The sequence below is a fragment of the Haliotis asinina genome, chromosome 7 (assembly GCF_037392515.1).
Source record: "Haliotis asinina isolate JCU_RB_2024 chromosome 7, JCU_Hal_asi_v2, whole genome shotgun sequence".
Taxonomy (NCBI): domain Eukaryota; kingdom Metazoa; phylum Mollusca; class Gastropoda; order Lepetellida; family Haliotidae; genus Haliotis; species Haliotis asinina.
In genome coordinates this window covers 2,134,822-2,157,412 of record NC_090286.1, presented here as the reverse complement: position 1 = coordinate 2,157,412, position 22,591 = coordinate 2,134,822, and the positions used below count along the sequence as shown (strand labels likewise).

The following is a 22,591-nucleotide window of genomic DNA, read 5'->3' as shown; positions in this document are numbered from 1 at the left end:
TCCACCAGATTGGTCCATGAGCCACCACCTTCGGGGCATAAGACTCTAGGCAAAGTTCATGCAAACAAAGTTCATATCAAATTATCTTCTATGAACCGAAGACGCCAAGACAAAACTTCAAATAATTCCAAATCATGTTTTGTGCACTTACATAAAAGCCATGCACAGGGCTTGGCATCACCCGGCGATTGGTTTAGCCAACCTAATCAACCACCCGTCTAGGTGAAGTCAGGGCCAAAGTGGTGTGTTGAGGCTTGACTGATCCCCAAAACTTCCGCCCTAACACATGTTTGAATATATAACACAAATTATTCACAGGGTGTATTACAAACCTCATGTCATCTTACTGCTCTCCCAGTGACATAATTTACAGAAAGCAGCAGGGTGTGTGTGTGTGTTTGTGTGTGTTTGTGTGTGTGTGTGTTTGTGTGTGTGTGTGTGTGTGTGTGTGTGTGTGTGTGTGTGTGTGTGTGTGTGTGTGGAGGGGAGGGGAGAAAGGGAACAGGATAAAACGTATCATCACAACCTCTCCATGTGCTGGATTGATTACAAAAAAGCAGATGACTCATGTCCCTCACGAATGGATTCTGAAGTCTCTTCAGTGTATTGACCTCCCTGAGTGACTTCTTGATTTACTCAAGTCTTTAATGAGTTGCTGGTCGACTCAACTTGATATGTACTCGTAAGGGCAGGTGCAGATTTCAGAATCTATTTCAATCAGAAGGAGAATAGGGCGTAGGGACTCCTTCAGTCCTCTTCTCTTTTCTGTCTCTAACTCCTTTGAGTTGTCTGCTCAATAGAAAGGGTTACCATCCCGGATCTCCTCAGCACAGATCCCCAACACCTCTTACTCTACATGGATGACATCTTGCCAAAGGAGATACCAATTGGAAAGAACAGGTTCCCTTTGTCGAATTCTTTTTGGACTCGACGAATGTAATAAATGTAATACTCTTCTTTTGGAACGTGGCAAGGTAACGAATGATGGATCGGTCAGGTTAGAAGGGGGACGAGATATTGAGTATCTTGTGGAAGATCAGGCCTACACCTATCTTTGAATGCACGTTCGAGACAAGCTCCAGAATGCCCCGATTCAAGACAAACTTCGGGCCGAATATAGTGAGTGAGTGAGTTAATATTTAACGTCACATCGGCAATATCTCAGCCATATCGTGACGAGAACGTTAAATACTGAAATGAAATATATGGATACTATAAAAACCTGTCAACGACGGACAGTAAAACAACTAGAATATCACAGTTGGGATTAAAACTAGTGTGGAAAGATAAAACTAATATCACTATTCGGACAAGACAACATAAAAACAGGCTATAGATCGCCAACAACTGAAGGTAGATCACCATACTAGGGGCCATGGGGACTTACAGTACGTTTGCTACCTGCATGGTCCCTAGCTGGGTTTACACCATCCCCTCAGCTGCTGGCGACTGTATTCAAGATTAGCCACAATTTAAAATGACATATATTCTACGATTAAAAAGTGGAAGATTAAATCTGACTTATACTGTTTTTGGACTTACGTACCCTCTCAGGAGGACAATAATTTTACGGTACTTCAACCCCCTTCGAGGATACAGCCACTAACAATCTTAAGTTGATAATTCAACTTCCAATTATAAAATGGTAATCTATTTACAAGTCATGTAACAGTTCTAATTCTTTTAAAAATGCAATGATTAAATGAGCACTAACATTACTAAAAAGATCCTTCATAGTTCTTGATTTAAAAAAGTTATCCCTTGTGATGGAATATTCCACACAGTCAAGCAAGACATGCTTGACTGTGATTCTTTCATCACAAGGGATACAAAACGGAGGATCTTCACCTTTAAGCAAATATTCATGTGTGTATCGTGTGTGGCCAATACGACATCGTCGCATGATGACCTCTTCAAATCTGGACTGACAACCCAAGTAGGTGTAACCAATATAGGGTTTTATTGCATGTAATTTATTTATGCCCACTTGGGTGTCCCACTTCTTCTGCATCAGATCACGGATGTAAGTTCTAATGCTGGCTTTATAATCAGAGTATGGAATAAGAAGTGGTGTCACAGATTTGTTGAGTGCTGCCTTGGCAGCAAGATCGGCCATCACATTCCCAGAAATACCTACGTGACTGGGTAACCAACAAAAGACGATGTCGTATTGGCCAGTAGCAAGAGTATTATACAATTCAATAATTTCAATTAAAAGCGGATGTTTACAAGAAATGTTTTTAATAGCCTGAAGACAAGAAAGAGAGTCGGAATATATTATATACTGTTTACGTTTAGGGTGTCTTTGAATATATTTAAGAGCTGTTAATATGGCGTTAGCTTCTGCTGTAAAAATAGAACTATTATCTGGTAATCTAGAAGATATTGTTCTGGATCCAATGACAGTAGCACAAGCTACTGCTCCACCGTCCTTGGACCCATCTGTAAATAAGGATTTGTAATTGTTATATGTATGTTTCAATTGATTATATTCTTGTTTATACTGTAATTCATTAGTTTCTGATTTTTTAAATGTAGTTAATGTTAGGTCAACCTGTGGCCTAACCAACTGCCATGGGGGAGAGGAAAGAAGACAGGAAGGAGCTATATTGTTCAGCTCAATACCAGCAGCAGCAATAAACGGCTTTATTCTGAGCCCAAGAGGTGGAACAAGAGAAGACTTTTTGCTATACAAATCCTCATAAAGGGGATTGAAGACACAGTTATATGCAGGGTTAGATTCGTTAGAGTATAGTTTTATGATATATTGTAAAGATAATTTGATACGGCGTTGTGCAAGAGATGGCTCATCGGCCTCAACGTAAAGACTGTCAATAGGTGAAGTTCTGAAGGACCCAAGACAAAGTCTTAGACCTTGGTGATGGACAGGATCAAGAAGTTTAAGATTGCTTTTGCAGGCTCCACCATAGACGATGGAGCCATAATCAAGTTTAGAACGAACGAGCGATCGATATAAATGGAGAAGGGTAGCTTGATCCCCTTCCCATTTTGAATTTGAAACCACTTTCAACAAGTCAAGAGCTTTCAGGCATTTAGTTTTAAGTGATTTAATATGTGGTAAAAACGTTAAGTGTGAATCAAAGATTAGACCCAAGAACTTGGCTTCCTTCACAACCTTAATGGGCGTCCCATCTAGAGACAGTTCAGGGTCTTTATGTGGTTTGTATTTTCGACAAAAATGTATGCAGTTAGTTTTTGATTTAGAAAATTTAAAGCCGTTGTCTAGACACCATTTATTAATCCTGTTTAAACACAACTGCAATTGCCGTTCAATGGTATGCATATTTTTACCACGACAAGAAATATTAAAATCATCCACAAATAACGACCCATCAATTGAATCGTTTAAAACTTTAGATAAACTGTTGATCTTGATGCTAAAAAGAGTGACTGACAAAATACTGCCTTGTGGAACACCCTGATCCTGATTGTAATGATCAGACAGGGTAGAACCCACGCGGACCTGGAATTGTCTGTTATTTAAAAACTTGGCAATAAATTTAGGCAAACGACCTCGCAACCCGAAGTCATGTAAATCTCGTAAAATGCCATATTTCCAAGTAGTGTCATATGCTTTTTCAAGATCAAAAAAGATAGACACAGCGTGTTGTTTGTTAATCAGTGCATTTTTAACAAATGATTCTAAACGCACTAAGTGATCGACAGTACTTCTGTTTTTGCGGAAACAACATTGTATATCTGTGATAAGGTTATTAGTTTCCAAGTACCAAACAAGTCGATTATTTATCATGCGTTCCATGGTCTTGCAAACACAGCTTGTTAATGAAATCGGACGATAATTGGATGGATCCGTATGATCACGTCCAGGTTTAGGTATTGGTACTACTATGGCATCACGCCATGACGGAGGAAAGTTACCCAATGTCCAAATATCATCAAAAATATTTAGGAGAGTTTCTAGGCAGGATTCTGGTAAGTGCTTCAGGAGTTGATAATGTATGTTATCAGCTCCAGTAGCAGTGTCATGAGCCTGATCAAGAGCAGTATGGAGTTCATGAATAGAAAACGTTTCATTATAATCTTCCCCATTATCAGAATTGAAATTAATAGTTTTCTTTTCTTGTTGTTTTTGATACTGCTGGAATTTAGGTAAATAATTAGAAGAGGAAGAGTGTTTAGCGAGTGTTTCGCCCAATTTATTTGCGATATCTGATTTATCAGTAAGTAATTGATCTCCATCTTTAAGATGATGGACAGTAGATTTAGCACCTTTACCTTTGATTTTCTGGACCATGTTCCATACCTTGGACATGGGTGTCCGAGAATTTATTTTGGATACATAATTTTGCCAAGATTGGCGTTTGTTCTGTTTAAAAGTACGCCGTGCTTTAGCATTTAAAATTTTAAATTTATTTAAATTATGCACCATAGGATGGCGACGGAAATAATGTTCTGCTTTTTTCCTTGCCTTCCTAGCTTGTTTGCAGTCATCGTTGAACCATGGTTTTCTTATGTGTGGAACTACAGAGGACTTTGGTATACACTCATCAGCTATGGAATTCAGTTCATCCGAAAAGCATTTAATAGCATCACGAACGTCAATAAAACGTTCAGGTTTAAGTTTTTCAGCACACAGTGTTTCATATAAAGCCCAGTTAGCCTTTTTAAAATTTCGTCTTGATGACGGAGGAACATCGGATGGAGTTACAGCTTTTAACATAGTAGGAAAATGGTCACTTCCACAGAGGTCATCGTGGACTGACCATTCGAATTCGTTTAGTAGTTCGGAAGTTGTCAGAGACAAGTCAAGAGCAGAATAGGTCCCTGTACCAGGATGTAAATATGTGCTGGAACCATCATTATAAATACACAAATCATTGTCAGAACAAAAGTCCTCCAACAATTTCCCTTAATGTTAGTAGTTATACTACCCCAGAGTGGGTTGTGCCCATTTAAATCTCCCATTATAATACAGGGCTTCGGGAGTTGATCATATAGAGCTTGAAGATCAGTTTTAGCAAACGTCGAAGACGGAGAAATATAAAGAGAGCATAGCGTAAACGCTACATGTAACGTAATTCTCACTGCAACAGCCTGCATATTAGTATTAAGTGAAACAGGGCTTTGAATAACGTTTTGTCTGACTAGAATGGATGATCCGCCAGTGGCCCGATCACCCGGAGGTGCAAAACAATGATATGTGTTAAACTGACGAAAATTAAATGTATCTGTTTGTTTTAAATATGTCTCTTGGAGACATATCGCTGAAGGTGTAAAATCTTGGACTAATAGCTGTAATTCATGTAAATTAGTCCTCAATCCTCTGCAGTTCCACTGTACAATATTATTGGAATAAACTATCTTTTAGGGGGATTTATTGGGGATCTACCCCGCACTCTTTTGGAGGGCGACAAGCTATGTGCCCTAGAATGGACATTTTCAGAAACGTCCATTTCTTCAAGAGACCCATATTTATTGTACAATTGAATTTTATTTTGTGATCCTTTAGGAGCTCTGCCACTTTGTTGTTTTGAAGCATCAGGCTTTGGCTTCGGTTTACTTTTCACCGTTTGTTGACTCTCAGCTGTAGATTGAGACTTTGAGTGTGACTGAGATGCTGATTTATGATCAGACGAAATCTTTGAGGTATTAGGAAGTGATTCCTCAGTCTGTGATGATATAGCAGTGCACAAATGTTGTGGAGAGTCGCAATTGACCCAAGTCAAGGTAGTTTGACAGCCTGTGGTTGACGTTGTTTTAGAACTAGACCCCAATGATGTTTTTGCTACTGTAGCATAACTTTCTGAAAGTTCAGATCTCTTTACCAGTTTTTTGGCCTCAGAAAAGGAGATATTTTGTGTAAATTTTATTTTATTGATCTCCATTTGCTCTTTCCAAATAGGACACTGTTTAGAAAAGGACGAATGGTCGCCTGAGCAATTGGTACATTTTTTATAATCACTGTCACAATCTTCTGTTGTGTGTGTCTTCTCACCACAGTGAGCACACACAACAGACAATGTGCAAGTATTCACACCGTGTCCATATTTCTGGCATTTAAAACACCTGAGCGGGTTGGGGATGTACGTATCAACTGGAATGTTACAGTAGCCTGCCTTCACTGATTTGGGTGCATTTGGAGATGAAAAAGTAAACAGGTACGTATTCGTTTTGATGGTTTCGTTGTTTCTCCGCGTTGAAAAGCGCTTGACATAGAGCACACCTTGATCCTTCATTTCAGATCCTATATCAAGTTCCGACATATCATCCAACAATCGATCACGATCTCTCACAATACCTTTACTTGTATTCAAGGTCTTGTGAGCAGAGACCGTGACCGGAATGCCCACGAAAGATTTTATGTTCATGAGGTTCGTTGCTTGTTGTTTTTTCCCGCATTCAACTAGCAGGGCACCCGAACGCAAGCGTCTAATGTTTTTCACCTCCCCTGCAATACCCTGAATACCCTAGGCCTTGGACACAGCAAAGGGGTTCAGTTTTAACGGTGTCTTGTCAGGTGTCTCAATCACAATGAATCGTGGCCAATATTCAATCGATGCAGATGGTCTCAGGTCAGTATCAACAGGGTCAATATCAAGTGGACGTTTTGTTTTTTTAAGTGGTATTTCGTAGGCCATGGTTAAGGTAATATGGTTCGGCATCCGAGCTCCCCACCCACCACGGAGTATCACAAGGACAATGCTAAAGCAAGCGGGCCTCCAGCTTGCAGCACCAAGGATACCCGGATGACATACTCCAGCAGAAGAATTAAAAGATTAATAATTCTACCAGATTGGCCCGTGAGCCATCGCCTTCTGGCATAGGACTCTAGGCAAAATACAGAGCAACATATTTTAAATTCAAAAATGTTTTAGATTATAAAGCCAAGTCCAAATTTACAACAATTCCAAATGGTGTATGTGCATTGATAAATATAATCATACCCCATGCACAGGGCTTGGCATGACCAGCCGATTGGTCGAACCGGGCCCATTCGACCACCCGTCTAGGCGAAGTAAGGGCCAAAGTGGTGTATTGAGCAACAGGAACACGGTTGCAAGCTCCTATTGCCCTCAACCACCAGGATCCCTTCCTCCGCCGACACAGGGCCGCAACCCACGGCTAACGGGTTGGTGGACCAAATATCCCCCCGGGTCCACTACGGGGGTGTCGGCGAGCTCTTGGCGTTACCCAGCACCCACCACGAGGAGGTGGCTCGCCACGGGTGCCTCGGGCCGAATATAAATCTCATTTAAAGAAAATCTGCAGTTCAGAGCTAAATGCTCGAAACAAGACCAAAACCACCGATACTTTTGCTGTGCCAGTCCTCTCCTATTCCTTTGGAGTAGTTGACTGGACTTCCAGAATCATGACCGCCTGACCAGAAGGATCATGTCTGATAACAGACCCCGCCTTCCATGTCATTGAAATGTCTTGCTTGCATCCCAAGTACACTGCCGTCAGGCTCCCCACTGTTCTTTGTGCCCTTGGCTTGGTACCTCCTGATCTCTTGGTGCAAACCAGGAGAATGCCCAGGTTCTCCCCCGGGAGCACAGCCCTTCTGTCAATTTTGGTATTGCAGAAGGCTGCAGTGTTGGGGAGCCTCCATAGTCTCTGAAACGTTGTTGGTGGGTTCGACCAGGCAGTGTTTCCTGGGAGAAGTCACATTCGCTGTCTGGGCTGCGTGTAGAGGGGTTTGAGGGCCCTGAGCTGATGATGAGCTTTACTAGCCTGACCAGAACCCTCTCTACTGCATTTCTACCTTAATCTGTAAAATATATGTAGTTTTGAAAGTCATAGTTTTCACTGAATAGGAAGGTCTTTAGTTGGCCTCTGAAAGAGTCGAATGAACGAGGGAGTTTAATGTTTAAAGACTGCGTGTTCCAGAGTCTTGGGCGTGGACACAGAATGATTTATCACCAAAGCTTCTGAAGTTGTACTGGGGAATAGACAGGAGTTAGAGATTATCTGAGAGCAGTGAACGTTGGGACTGGTGGTACATGAGTAGACAGGATAGGTAGCCAATCCATGGTAATACTTGTATGTCAGACACAGAAATTCAGTCTGGCTTCAACAGAAAGTCAGTGTAGTGATTGAATTAGGATACATCCGTGCTGCAGTGTTCTGTACTTTCTGTAACCTTTGTAGTAATGATTTCTTGATTCCCATTCTTTTTAGTGGCTTCAGTGGTTAGATGGTGGTGGATTTGGCTGAAGCATCTTAAGTGAAAGTAACATGTCCTACATAGACTGTCTAACTGCTTCTCCAATGTGTGTTGTGAGTCTAACTACACACCAAGACTCTTAACCTCGTCCGAGAAGTGGATTTCAGCTTGTCCAATACTAACACAAGCCTAATCCGCTGACTGAAGTTGACGCTTAGACCCTACCACAGCAGCCTAAAACATGTCGTCAATAAGTTTGAGCTTCCAAGCCTTTATATCTGATATACATACTGTTGTGCAATCCAATGCTTGACTTATGTTACCTGGGTGAAAACTATCGATGAGCTGTGAGTCATCAGCCAAACACTGGTGTTTCATCCCATGGTGATCCATGACATGATCAAGATTGTTTATGTAGATGACAAACAGCACAGGGCCAAGGACAGAACCCTATGGAACACCAGAGGTTAGTCTAATGGGATCCGATTGCTCTTCGACGATTTTGATGACGTGTTGCCTTCCCTTGAGATATGGCTGAAAGAACTGTAGAGCAGTCCCTCCTATATTCATATCAACCGCAAGAACGTTGATGAATGATCATGAGTGAGTGCCTAAGTTTAGTTCCATGCCGCCTTTGGCAATATTCCAGCAATATCACGGCGGGGGGCACCAGAAAATGGTCTTAACACATTGTACCCATGTGGGGAATCAAACCCGGGTCTTCGAGCGAACGCTTTAACCACTGGGCTACCTCATAGCCCTAAGGGTGTTGATGAGCTGCATATGATTAACAGTATGAAAAGCCACAGATCTAGACAGGTCAAGAAGAATAAAACATAATCCTCTATTTACTTTAGACTGCAACTCATTCACGACTCGCAGCAGACCCGTCACCGTGCTCTGGTGTGCTCGGCATGCTGACTGGAAGTCATCCAGTAAACTATTGTCAGATAGGTGTGATTTTTTCAATCTTATGTTTGCACCTTTACCTTTTTCAGCAATTCTAGAAATTCTGCACTGCAAAAATGACCTGGTTTCCAGGTTTCTGGAAACCATCCACAATGTGGGTAATTGTGGAATCCAGTTGGTTTCCATTCGCTGAAACTCACTAACTGAGTTTCCAACTAGATTCCATTTGGGCTTCTGTGATTTTGGTATTTCTGTAAATGGAAACCAAAAAGGAACTAAGTTCAGGGGGTTTCTCTTTGGCTTCCATATCTGGAATTTGCATTTGGAAGATCTCATTAAATGGAATTAAAGCAGAAAATGTAGTTTCATGTTGGTTTCCATTGTGCTGTTTTGCGTAATGTGTAATTGTTTGCCATCCTGACATTCAGTTGGTTTCCATTCAGTGAAACCTGGTGACCTAGTTTTCAAGTAGAATCCATAATGGATGCCCTAAGCTCCGGAGATGGAAACGAAGAAGAAGCTATGGTCATGTGTGTACTGTTGCTTTCCATTCCTGACTGAAACTTAGTTTTGAAGATTAACATAGAATATTCACGAGGTCTTATAATTCAATCTGAATATGCCTGGGGAAGGAATAGCAGATCCATATAATTGCTTAGATGAACAAGGCATAAGTAAATTGTTGACGCATCATTCGGTGGATATGACAATTTTGAAATGTGTCTTCAGACTGATGAGGAGGAGCGGGTAAAGGACCTTCATGAGCAAGATTCAGTTCATGGAAACTAGATTGGAAACTAGATTGGAAACTACGTTGAAACTAGCTTGAAACTAGACTGGAAACTGGGTTGAAACCTACGATAAACTCATACATGGAAACCAGGTTGAAACCTTCAATAAACCCATACATGGAAACCAGCTGGATCCTGCTTGGAGGAGTGGGTAATGAATCGCTCTGGAAACAAGCTGGAAATGGAGCAAAATTCAGTTTCAGTTTTCATGGAAACCTACAGTAAACAAAAAAAAAACCCATGGAAACCAACTGGATCCTGCTTGGAGGAGTGAGTAATGAAACGAACTGGAAATCATCCTGAAATACTGCAAAATCCAGTTTCAGGTTTCATGGAAACCAATAGTAAATTTAAAACACGGAAACCAACTGGATCCCGCTTGGAAGAGTGGGTAATGAAACGAACTGGAAACCATCCAGAAATGGTGCAGTTTCAGTTGCATGGAAACTACAATGAAACTATAGGAAACTCACTGGATACCAACTGGAAATGGTTTCCGTGACGTTTCTTCTCAGTTTCAGTGTTCCGGAAACCAGCGTTTTTCTTGTAGTACATCATGAAGGTTTCAAGTCCAGAGCAGAGGTGAGTGATACATGAACAAATGGGGGCCTTGGACTCTGGGGAGATTATCCACGATTGCCTCCATTTTGTTGACAAAGTAAGAAGAAAATGAGTCAGCTAGGGCCTATTGTCATGCTTAGGCAATGATGAACTATTCTGCCTGCCAAGAAGTGTGCTCATGAAGCTGTGGAGTTTTCTTGGGTTCTCAGACAAGTCATGGACCTATATCTTGGATTTACAGGACTCAGATTTAACAAGGAGTAGCACCTTGTGAAGTTCATGCCTAGCTACAAGGAAATACATCTATGCACCACGAGACGAGTCTTACGCCACTGACGTTCATCTGATCTGCGTTTATGCTTGACAATGAGCATGCAACTTTAGAATGGCAAAACAGAAAGATATGTCCCAAATGAAAGTAAGCTGTCCGGGGCCCCGTTTCACAAAACTCTCGTAAGCCTAAGGTCTCGTAACTTTTCTCGTAGCATTCGTACCTCCTATACTGTAACATAGGAATTCGAAGTAGGAGTGCTACGAGAAAAGTTACGAGACCTTAGGCTTACGAGAGTTTTGTGAAAGGGGCCCCTGGGCATCCTTTCACAAAGCTCTTAGGCGATCGTAAGTGCAATGTTATAGAGTGCAATGATATAGAGTGTAATGTTATAGAGTGCAATGTTTCCTTGCCATGAGCGATGTTCTGTATTGTCGTCTTGTGATCTGTGGTATCTGTGTGGTTGTTGATATGCACGTCAACCGTCAGCTGCAGGTACATATATATGACGACATTCTAAGACAGTACACAGTTATATGTCTTCACGGACACAAAGATGTGTAAGTGATCACAGATTAAAGGTTTCATGAAAATGAACGTGATCAAAGAACTAACGGTGTGAGAATCTAAATCCAAACGACTGAAGAAAGAAACGAAAAATACGGCAAAGGTTCCATGTGAAGGTCTTCATTTGATGTCGTGCTTTGTCGCATTACCTGCTGTGGACTGGCCATCGGAAGCCATTGTCTTTTTATCGCAAATTGACAAAATGTATCTGAGCCATCAGAACTGAACAGAACAGAAAATTTTATTAGGCTCTAGACCCGACACGAGGCACAAGACGTCCAAATATACAGTTGGGTAGACAGTTGTCTACATGTCAAAGTATGCCAAATATAAATGCTTTTAACGCTACGCACTGTCTCAGTTTATTGTATAATTCACGTATATTCTGCATAAATATCATCATGTAAGTACCGAAATGACAATTGTTTTAATGACTTATACTAATCTTCCTAAATGCTTATACTCTTGCACATTCCCAGGAGTTGGCAGTCTATAGCCTGTTTATCCACGATTGCCTCCATTTTGTTGACAAAGTAAGAAGAAAATGAATCAGCTAGGGCCTATTGTCATGCTTAGGCAATGATGAACTATTCTGCCTGCCAAGAAGTGTGCTCATGAAGCTGTGGAGTTTTCTTGGGTTCTCAGACAGGTCATGGACTTATATCTTGGATTTACAGGACTCAGATTTAACAAGGAGTAGCACCTTGTGAAGTTCATGCCTAGCTACAAGGAAATACATCTATGCACCACGAGACGAGTCTTACGCCACTGACGTTCATCTGATCTGCATTTATGCTTGACAATGAGCATGCAACTTTAGAATGGCAAAACAGAAAGATATGTCCCAAATGAAAGTAAGCTGTCCGGGGCCCCGTTTCACAAAACTCTCGTAAGCCTAAGGTCTCGTAACTTTTCTCGTAGCATTCGTACCTCCTATACTGTAACATAGGAATTCGAAGTAGGAGTGCTACGAGAAAAGTTACGAGACCTTAGGCTTACGAGAGTTTTGTGAAAGGGGCCCCTGGGCATCCTTTCACAAAGCTCTTAGGCGATCGTAAGTGCAATGTTATAGAGTGCAATGATATAGAGTGTAATGTTATAGAGTGCAATGTTTCCTTGCCATGAGCGATGTTCTGTATTGTCGTCTTGTGATCTGTGGTATCTGTGTGGTTGTTGATATGCACGTCAGCCGTCAGGTACATATATATGACGACATTCTAAGACAGTACACAGTTATATGTCTTCACGGACACAAAGATGTGTAAGTGATCACAGATTAAAGGTTTCATGAAAATGAACGTGATCAAAGAACTAACGGTGTGAGAATCTAAATCCAAACGACTGAAGAAAGAAACGAAAAATACGGCAAAGGTTCCATGTGAAGGTCTTCATTTGATGTCGTGCTTTGTCGCATTACCTGCTGTGGACTGGCCATCGGAAGCCAATGTCTTTTTATCGCAAATTGACAAAATGTATCTGAGTCATCAGAACTGAACAGAACAGAAAATTTTATTAGGCTCTAGACCCGACACGAGGCACAAGACGTCCAAATATACAGTTGGGTAGACAGTTGTCTACATGTCAAAGTATGCCAACTATAAATGCTTTTAACGCTACGCACTGTCTCAGTTTATTGTATAATTCACGTATATTCTGCATAAATATCATCATGTAAGTACCGAAATGACAATTGTTTTAATGACTTATACTAATCTTCCTAAATGCTTATACTCTTGCACATTCCCAGGAGTTGGCAGTCTATAGCCTGTTTATATATATATATATATATATACATATATATATATATATATATACATATATATATATATATATATATATATATATATATATATATATATATATATTGCATCATTTACCTTTTAATTATTAATATATATCTGAACTATTGCTAAAGTGGCTTTGATTTTATTTATTTTTATACAATATATTTACTGAAAGGAATACAAGCCCGTACACAACTTATAACACCTCGTGAAAGCTAAGTTTCAGTCAGGACGAATGGAAACCAACACATGACGTGTCAGTTTCCATCACCGGAGCTTAGAGTATCCATTATGGATTCTATTTGGAAACTAGGAAACCCAGTTTTACTGAATGGATGCCAACTGGATGTCAGGATGGTAAACAATTACTCATTTTATGTTACTTAGTTCAAAACAGCGCAATGGAAACCAACATGAAACTACATTTTCTACTTTTATGTTGGTTTCCATTTAGTGAGATCTGAGAGTTGCAAATTCCAGGTATGGAAACCAACAAGAAACCCCCGAACTTAGTTTTATTTTGGTTTCCATTTACAGAAATACCAAAATCACATTTCCAAAATGGAATCTAGTTGGAAACTCAGTTAGTTAGTTTCAGGAAACCAACTGGATTCCGCAATTACCCACATTACGGATGGTTTCCAGGTTTCTGGAAACCAAGTCGTTTTTGTAGTGACTTTTATTAGGCTCTAGACCCGACACGAGGCACAAGACGTCCAAATATACAGTTGGGAGACAGTTGTCTACATGTAAATAATCGAGTCTGGTCTAGACAGGCCAGTGATTAAAGCATGAACAACAATCTGCGCAATTAGGCACATACTAGTTTTTTTATGAAAGACTTATGTTTTGTCGACATCACAGAGGTTACACTGAGGTGACAGAGGTTACAAATTCTTTCTTGCGGTGGAGTCGATGTTTTAGAATTGGTGCTTGACCTTCTAACGTACATGATAAATGTGACCAACTTGATGTTAGGTATGCAAATATACACGAAATCGCACAACTGAGAGTTTCAGCAATGATGTTCGATGTATTCATCACAGTGTTAACAAAAACGGAACCATAGTACTATAACTTTGTAGCACTTACTTTCACACACTCATCCAACAAGGCTAGCATTTTATTGAATTTGTGCAAACATTTGTGAATACGATACACTATAGTCTGCAAAGGGGTATCACCCTTAACGAAATGGGGACAGTTATATTTCTTTGGCCAACACATTGAGGACACCTTATCAGAAACTTCACACACGTGTCCCGGAACCAAAGCCATTTCAAAACTTTACTTGTATGTCTCATTCAGACATGTAATAAAAGGTTCATTTGAAGTCCAGCTGAGTTTTTCAGTGAGTGTTTTAAAGAGTTTTCCCTCTATCACAGTGGATTTTCACTCCCTATGATTCCACCGTTGTTGTGTCAGGTAGCGAGACGACTCGTCCCACTACAAGCTGAATGCTGAAAACATTCAGCTATTGTTCAGGTGATACTATGATCTCGCTTTATCTACGTGCTGGACACAACGCCCCATACAGAGTAGTTGCGTTGGAGCCTTCAGGAACGAATATTTATATATGTTTGAAAACATCAAATAGACACCCGATATCACCGTCACGTGTCTAGTTCAGTTCTGAACATAGTCCCCGTGCATTACTTGAGTTACAGATGACCTCCTGGAGTTGAGTGAGTGAGTGAGTTATTATTTAACGTCACATCGGCAATATCTCAGCCATATCGTGACGAGAACATTTAATACTGAAATGAAGTATATATATCTATTATGAAACCTGTCAACGAAGGACAGTAAAACAACTAGAATATCACAGATGAGAATATAAAACTAGTAACTATACCTAAAACAAGTTATCTATAGAGGACAATACAATATAAAACTGGGCTATAGATTGCTAGCAACTGAAGGTAGATCACCATACTAGGGACCATGGGGACTTACAGTACCTTGGCTACCTGCATGGACCCTAGCTGGATTTAAATCATCCCCTCAGCCGTCAGCAATTTCGGAAATCTAGCCATACAATAAGAAAACACTTATACTACGATTAAAAACCTGGAAATTTAGAATTTACTTTGAATGTTTGTGGACTTACGTACCCTCTCAGGAGGACAATAGCTTTACAGTACTTCAACCCCCTTTGAGGATACAGCCACTAACAAGCACAGTTATGAATTTAAACTTCCAATAATAAAATATTTATCTATTTACAATTCGATCAATAAATCTAATTCTTTTAAAAATGCAATGATTAAATGAGAGCTTGTGTTATTAAAAAGATCCTTCAGAGTTCGTGAATTAAAATATTGATCCCTTGTGATGGAATACTCAACACAGTCAAGCAGGATATGCTTGACTGTGATTCTTCCATCACAAAGGATACAAAACGGAGGATCCTCACCTTTAAGCAAATATTTATGTCACAGTGTATATCTTGTGTGGCCAATACGACATCGCCGCATGATTACCTCTTCAAATCTGGACTGACAACCCAAGTACGTGTAGCCAATATACGGTTTTATTTCATGTAATTTATTGATACCTGCTTGAGTGTCCCACTTCTTCTGCATTAGTGAGTGAGTGAGTGAGTCAGAATTTAACGTCACGTCGGCAATATCTCAGCCATATCGTGACGAGAACACTTGAATGAACACTCAAACGAAATATATGCATATTGTAAAATTCTGTCAACGAAGGACAGTAAAACAACTAGCATATCACAATTTTAATTAAAACTAGTATGGAAAGTTAAAACTAATAGCACTATTTAGACAATACAATATAAAAACAGATTATAGATCGCCAACAACTGAAGGTAGATCACCACACTAGGGACCATGGGGACTTACAGTACCTTTGCTACCTACATGAACCCTAGTTGGATTTACATCATCCCCTCAGCTGCTGGCGATTGTACGAAAGGTTAGTCAAAATTAAAACAACAAGAATACTACAATTAAAAACCTGGTAGATTTAAATTTACTGTGAATGTTTTTGGACTTACGTACCCTCTCAGGAGGACAATAATTTTACAATACTTCAACCTCCCTTGAGGGTACAGCCACTAACAATGCAAGTTACTAATATAAACTACCAATCATTAAAATACATCTATTTACAGCACATACTAATCATAATTCAACCAAGAAATCAATTTCTTTCAAAAAACAATGATTAAATGAGAATTAACAGTGTTAAAAAGATCCTTGACAGTTTTGACATTGAAATATTTATCCCTTGTGATGGAGAATTCAATACAGTCAAGCAGGATATGCTTGACCGTGATTCTCTCATCACAAGGGATACAAAAAGGAGGATCCTCACTTTTTAACAAGTATACATGAGTATATCGTGTATGGCCAATACGACATCGTCTTAAAATAACCTCTTCAAATCTGGATTGACAACCCAAGTACGTGTAACCAATATATGGTTTGATTTCATGCAATTTATTTATACCTACTTGGGTGTCCCACTTCTTCTGCATCAGATCACGGATGTAAGTTCTAATGCTAGCTTTGTAATCACTGTAAGGAATAGGCAGTGGTGTCACAGATTTGTTGAGTGCTGCTTTAGCAGCAAGGTCAGCCAATGTGTTACCAGAGATCCCTACATGGCTGGGTAACCAACAGAAGACGATGTCGTATTGGCCAGTTGCAAGATCATTATACAATTCAATAATTTCAATTAAAAGTGGATGTTTACAAGACATATTTTTAATAGCCTGAAGGCACGAAAGAGAGTCGGAATATATTATATACTGTTTACGTTTCGGGTGTCTTTGAATATATTTGAGGGCTGTTAATATGGCATTAGCTTCAGCAGTAAAAATAGAACTATTGTCTGGTAATCTAGAAGATATTGTTTTGGATCCAATGACAGTGGCACAAGCAACTGCGGCACCGTCCTTGGACCCATCTGTAAATAAGGATTTATAATTGCTATATTGATGTTTTAATTGATGATATTCTTGTTTATATTGTAAGTTGTTTGTTTCTGACTTTTTAAATGATGTTAAGATTAGGTCAACTTGTGGTCTAACCAATTGCTAAGGAGGAGAAGAAAGAAGACGGAAAGGCGATATACTTTCCAGCTCAATGCCGGCAGAAGAAATAAATGGTTTAATTCTGTGCCCAAGAGGGGGAACAAGAGACGACTTTTTGTTATACAAATCCTGATAAAGCGGATTGAACACACAGTTATAGGCAGGGTTAGATTCGTTAGAATATAATTTAGTAATGTATTGTAAACACAATTTTATACGACGTTGAGTAAGAGATGGTTCATCGGCCTCAACGTAAAGACTATCAATAGGTGAAGTTCTGAAAGACCCAAGACAAAGTCTTAGACCTTGATGGTGGACAGAATCAAGAAGTTTAAGGTTGCTTTTGCAGGCTCCACCATATACGATGGAGCCATAATCGAGTTTCGAACGGACCAGTGATCGATATAGGTGTAAGAGGGTAGCCTGATCCCCTCCCCACTTTGAGTTGGAAACAACTTTCAACAAGTCAAGAGCCTTCAGGCATTTAGTTTTAAGAGATTTAATATGAGGCAGAAATGTTAAGTGGGAGTCAAAGATTAGGCCCAAGAACTTGGCCTCCTGTACAACTTTGATGGGAGTGCCATCTAGAGATAGTTCAGAGTCCTTATGTGGCTTATATTTTCTGCAAAAATGTATACAATTAGTTTTGGATTTAGAAAATTTAAAGCCGTTTTCAAGACACCATTTATTAATCTTGTTTAAACAAAGCTGCAGTTGCCGTTCAATATTATGCATATTTTTACCACGACAAGAAATATTAAAATCATCCACAAATAACGATCCATCAATTGAATCGTTTAAAACTTTTGATAAACTATTTATCTTGATGCTAAAAAGTGTGACAGACAGAATACTGCCTTGTGGAACACCCTGATCCTGATTGTAATGATCAGACAGGGTAGAACCCACTCGAACTTGAAACTGTCTGTCATTTAAAAAGTTGGCTATAAATTGAGGTAAACGACCTCGCAAGCCGAAGTCATGTAAGTCTCGTAAAGTACCATATTTCCAGGTTGTGTCATATGCTTTTTCGAGATCAAAAAAGATAGACACAGTATGTTTTTTATTAATTAGTGCGTTTTTAACAAATGATTCTAAACGCACTAAGTGATCGACAGTACTTCCGTTTTTGCGGAAACCACATTGTATATCAGTTAGAAGGTTATTTGTTTCCAAGTACCAAACAAGTCGATTATTTATCATGCGTTCATTGGTCTTGCAAACACAGCTAGTTAAAGAAATCGGACGATAATTGGATGGATCCGTATGATCACGTCCAGGTTTAGGTATTGGTACTACTATAGCGTCACGCCATGAAGAAGGAAATTTACCTGAAGTCCAAATATCATCAAAAATTGATAAGAGCGTCTCTAAACAGGACTCCGGTAAGTGCTTCAGGAGTTGATAATGTATGTTATCAGCTCCACTAGCAGTGTCATGAGCTTGATCAAGAGCAGTATGGAGTTCATGAATAGAAAACATTTCATTATAATCTTCCCCATTATCTGAGTTGAAATTAATAGTTTTCTTTTCTTGTTGTTTTTGACATTGCTGGAATTTTGGTACATAATTTGAAGAGGAAGAATGTTTAGCAAGGGTTTCACCTAGTTTATTAGCAATATCTGATTTATCAGTAAGCAATTGATCTCCATGTTTAAGATGATGGACAGTAGATTTAGTACCTTTACCTTTGATTTTCTGGACCATGTTCCATACCTTGGACATGGGTGTCCGAGAATTTATTTTGGATACATAATTTTGCCAAGATTGGCGTTTGTTCTGTTTAAAAGTACGCCGTGGTTTAGCATTTAAAATCTTAAATTTATTGAAATTATGCACCATAGGATGGCGACGGAAAAAATGTTCTGCTTTTTTCCTTGCCTTCCTAGCTTGTTTGCACTCATCGTTGAACCATGGTTTTCTTATGTGTGGAACTCCAGAGGACTTTGGTATACACTCATCAGCTATGGAGTTAAGTTCTTCAGAAACACTTTTAATAGCATCAGGAACGTCAATAAAACGTTCAGGTTTAAGTTTTTCAGCACACAGTGTTTCATATAAAGCCCAGTTAGCCTTTTTAAAATTTCGTCTTGATGATGGAGGAACATCGGATGGAGTTACAGATTTTAATACAGTAGGAAAATGGTCACTTCCACAGAGGTCATCGTGGACTGACCATTCAAATTCATTTAGTAGTTCTGAATTTGTCAATGACAAGTCAAGAGCAGAATAGGTCCCTGCCCCAGGGTGTAAATATGTGCTGGAACCATCATTATAAATACATAAATCATTGTCAGAACAAAAGTCCTCCAACAATTTACCTTTAGTGTTTGTATTTACACTACCCCAGAGTGGGTTGTGGCCATTTAAATCTCCCATTATAATACAGGGCTTCGGGAGCTGATCATATAGAGCTTGAAAATCGGTTTTGGCAAAAGCCGAAGATGGTGAAATATAAAGAGAGCATAGCGTAAACGCTACATGTAAAGTAATTCTCACTGCAACAGCCTGCATATTAGTATTAAGTGAAACAGGGCTTTGAATACGTTTTGTTTCACTAGAATGGATGATCCACCAGTGGCCCTATCACCCGGAGGTGAAAAACAATGATATGCATTAAAATGACGAAGGTCAAATGTATCTGTTTGTTTTAAATATGTCTCCTGGAGACATAACGCTGAAGGCATGAAATCTTGGACTAATAGCTGTAATTCATGTAAATTAGTCCTCAATCCTCTGCAGTTCCACTTAACAATAGTATTGGAATAAACTATCTTTTGGGGGGATTTATTGGGGATCTACCCCGCACTCTTTTGGAGCTATGTGCCCTAGAATGGACGTTTTCAGAAACGTCCATATCTTCAAGAGACCCATATTTATTAAACAGTTGAATTTTATTTTGGGACCCCTTAGGAGCTCTGCCACTTTCTTGTTTTGAAGCATCAGACTTAGGTTTGGGTTTAGTTTTAACAATTTGTTGTCTATCAGGTGTTGAATGAGACTCAGAGCGTGACTGTGAAGATGACTTATGATCAGAGGACTTTGATGTAGTAGGAAGTGATTCCTCAGTCTGGGATGATATAGCAGGGTATAAAACCTGTGGGGAGTCGGAACTGACCCAAGTCAAGGTAGTTTGGCATCCTGTGGATGATTTTGTTATTCTAGAGCTGGATTCAGATGATGATTTTGCTACTGTAGCATAACTTTCTAGAAGGTCAGACCTCTTCACCAGTTTCTTTGCCTCAGAAAAAGAGATATTTTGGGTGAACTTTATTTTGTTAATCGCCATTTGCTCTTTCCATACTGGACACTGTTTTGACGAAGATGAATGGTCGCCTGAGCAGTTAGTGCATTTTTTAAAGTCACTGTCACAATCTTCTGTTGTGTGTGTCTTCTCACCACAGTGAGCACACACAACAGACAATGTGCAGGTAGATACACCGTGTCCATATTTCTGGCATTTAAAACACCTGAGCGGGTTGGGGATGTAGGTTTCAACTTGGATATTGCAAAAACCTGCCTTTACTGATTTGGGAGCATTCGGCGATGAAAACGAAAACAGATAGGTATTCGTTTGAAATGTTTCATTGTTTTTTCGGGTGGAAAAGCGCTTCACATACAGCACGCCTTGATCCTTCATTTCGCATGCTATATCAAGTTCGGACATGTCAGCAAACAACCGATCACGATCTCTGACGATACCTTTACTTGTGTTCAAGGTCTTGTGAGCAGAGACCGTGACCGGAATGCCCACAAAAGATTCAATGCTCATCAGATTTGTTGCTTGCTGTTTCTTGCCACACTCAATTAGCAGTGCACCCGAACGTAAGCGTCTAATGTTCTTAACATCCCCAGCAATACCTTGAATGCCCTTAGATACTGCGAAAGCGTTCAACTTCAGTGGTGTCATGTCAGTAGTCTCAATAACGAGGAAACGTGGCCAATACTCAATCGATAGAGACGGTCTATGAGAAGTATCAACGGGATCAATTTCAAGTGGACGTTTGGTTTTTTTGGGGGGTATTTCATAAGCCATGATTGGTGTCATATGGTTCATCATCCGAGCTCCCCACCCACCACGGAGTATCACAAGGACAATGCTAAAGCAAGCGGGCCTCCAGCTTGCAGCACCAAGGATACTCGGATGATATACTCCAGTAGAAGAATTATAAATAATTAAACTACCAGATTGGCCCATGAGCCATCGCCTTCTGGCATAAGACTCTAGGCAAAGTTCATATTAGAATTCACAATCAATTCACAAAGATCACAATTAGTGCCAAAGCCGAAACTCAAAACAATTTCAAATCAAATTTGTGCAATGACACATATACAGTCCATGCACAGGGCTTGGCATGACCAGCCGATTGGTTGAATCGGGCCCATTCAACCACCCGTCTAGGTGAAGTAAGGGCCAAAGTGGTGTGTTGGGCAATGGAACGCAGTTAAAAGTCCAAATGCCCTCAACCACCAGGATCCCGTCCTCCACCGACACGGGACGCAACCCACGGCAAACAGGTTGCCCAATTTAGTCGCCTCTTACGACAAGCAATGGGGTGCTGTGGACACATTCTGCCCCGGGTCCACACGGGAGAAGAACACTTAGCGTTACACAGACACACATCAAATATAGACTATTGTAACATGCCCACCTTTCTGTTAAACGTTCCTAATCAAATTTAGAAAACTGATAACATGTTTTCCCTGTCCCTTGTATCATAGAAAACAATTACAGGTGCACGTGTGTTGTCTGTTGTGTACAGGTACACGTATGTTGTCTGCTGTGTACAGGTACAGTTGTGTTGCTTGTACGTACCGCCACCTAGCAACTGTTTGTTAAGTTACCGGTCAGCGATACTTTCACATCTGGCACTGAAACAGTTATATGTAAGAAACGTACTCACCTGCAACGACATGTACAATCACGGTGACAAACAGCAACACCCCACTCGGCCACACCGCCATCGTCACATACTATATCACAGACCAGGAAGTGTTTACTTTCCTCTCAAAATATGTTTATTGTGTGCAACCGTGCATCAGACAAAGGGGTTTCCTTCGTGCTCTTATACCTGTTTTTAGCACATAGGATAAATCCTATATACACCTTACAGCATTATCGCTAATGTTCTGTCACGAACAAGAAATCGGTGAGCTGAAATATGACTGTTCATATCTGACTGAATAGCAAAGTGGATTAAAGAAAAGTATATTTGACAACATGTGTCTGTGTCTGTGTGTCTGTGTTGTATATGTACATCTTTCCGGATTATCAAAGAAGGCAAAATAAATCAGTTTTTTTTCCACAGTGGAGTCGTTTCGTCATTTTAAGAGCAGATTTCAGACATTCAGCCATTGTACAAATGGCCACCGAAGCAAGTGATCGGTGTTTGAAGTATTGTGTTACCCAGGGAGTCTCGGTGTTATAGTTATTGCGTACTTCCTTGTAAGAATAGCTGTACACACTAGTGAGTGAGTTTAGTTTTACGCCACAACACATCT

The 22,591-nt window shown here is 40.0% G+C and overlaps 1 protein-coding gene across 2 annotated transcripts in view; it reads right to left on the bottom strand.

Moving 5' to 3' along the window:
* The window catches only part of LOC137292169 (receptor-type tyrosine-protein phosphatase alpha-like), a 54,671-nt gene extending 32,599 nt beyond the window's left edge, over positions 1–22,072 (bottom strand). For both annotated transcript variants that reach the window (XM_067823723.1, XM_067823724.1), the window contains exon 1: positions 21,994–22,072. In XM_067823723.1, the coding sequence (XP_067679824.1) occupies positions 21,994–22,054 (61 nt within the window). In that variant the 5' untranslated portion in view covers positions 22,055–22,072. The remainder of the gene's footprint in view (positions 1–21,993) is intronic.
* Between the last annotated feature and the right edge of the window lie 519 nt (positions 22,073–22,591).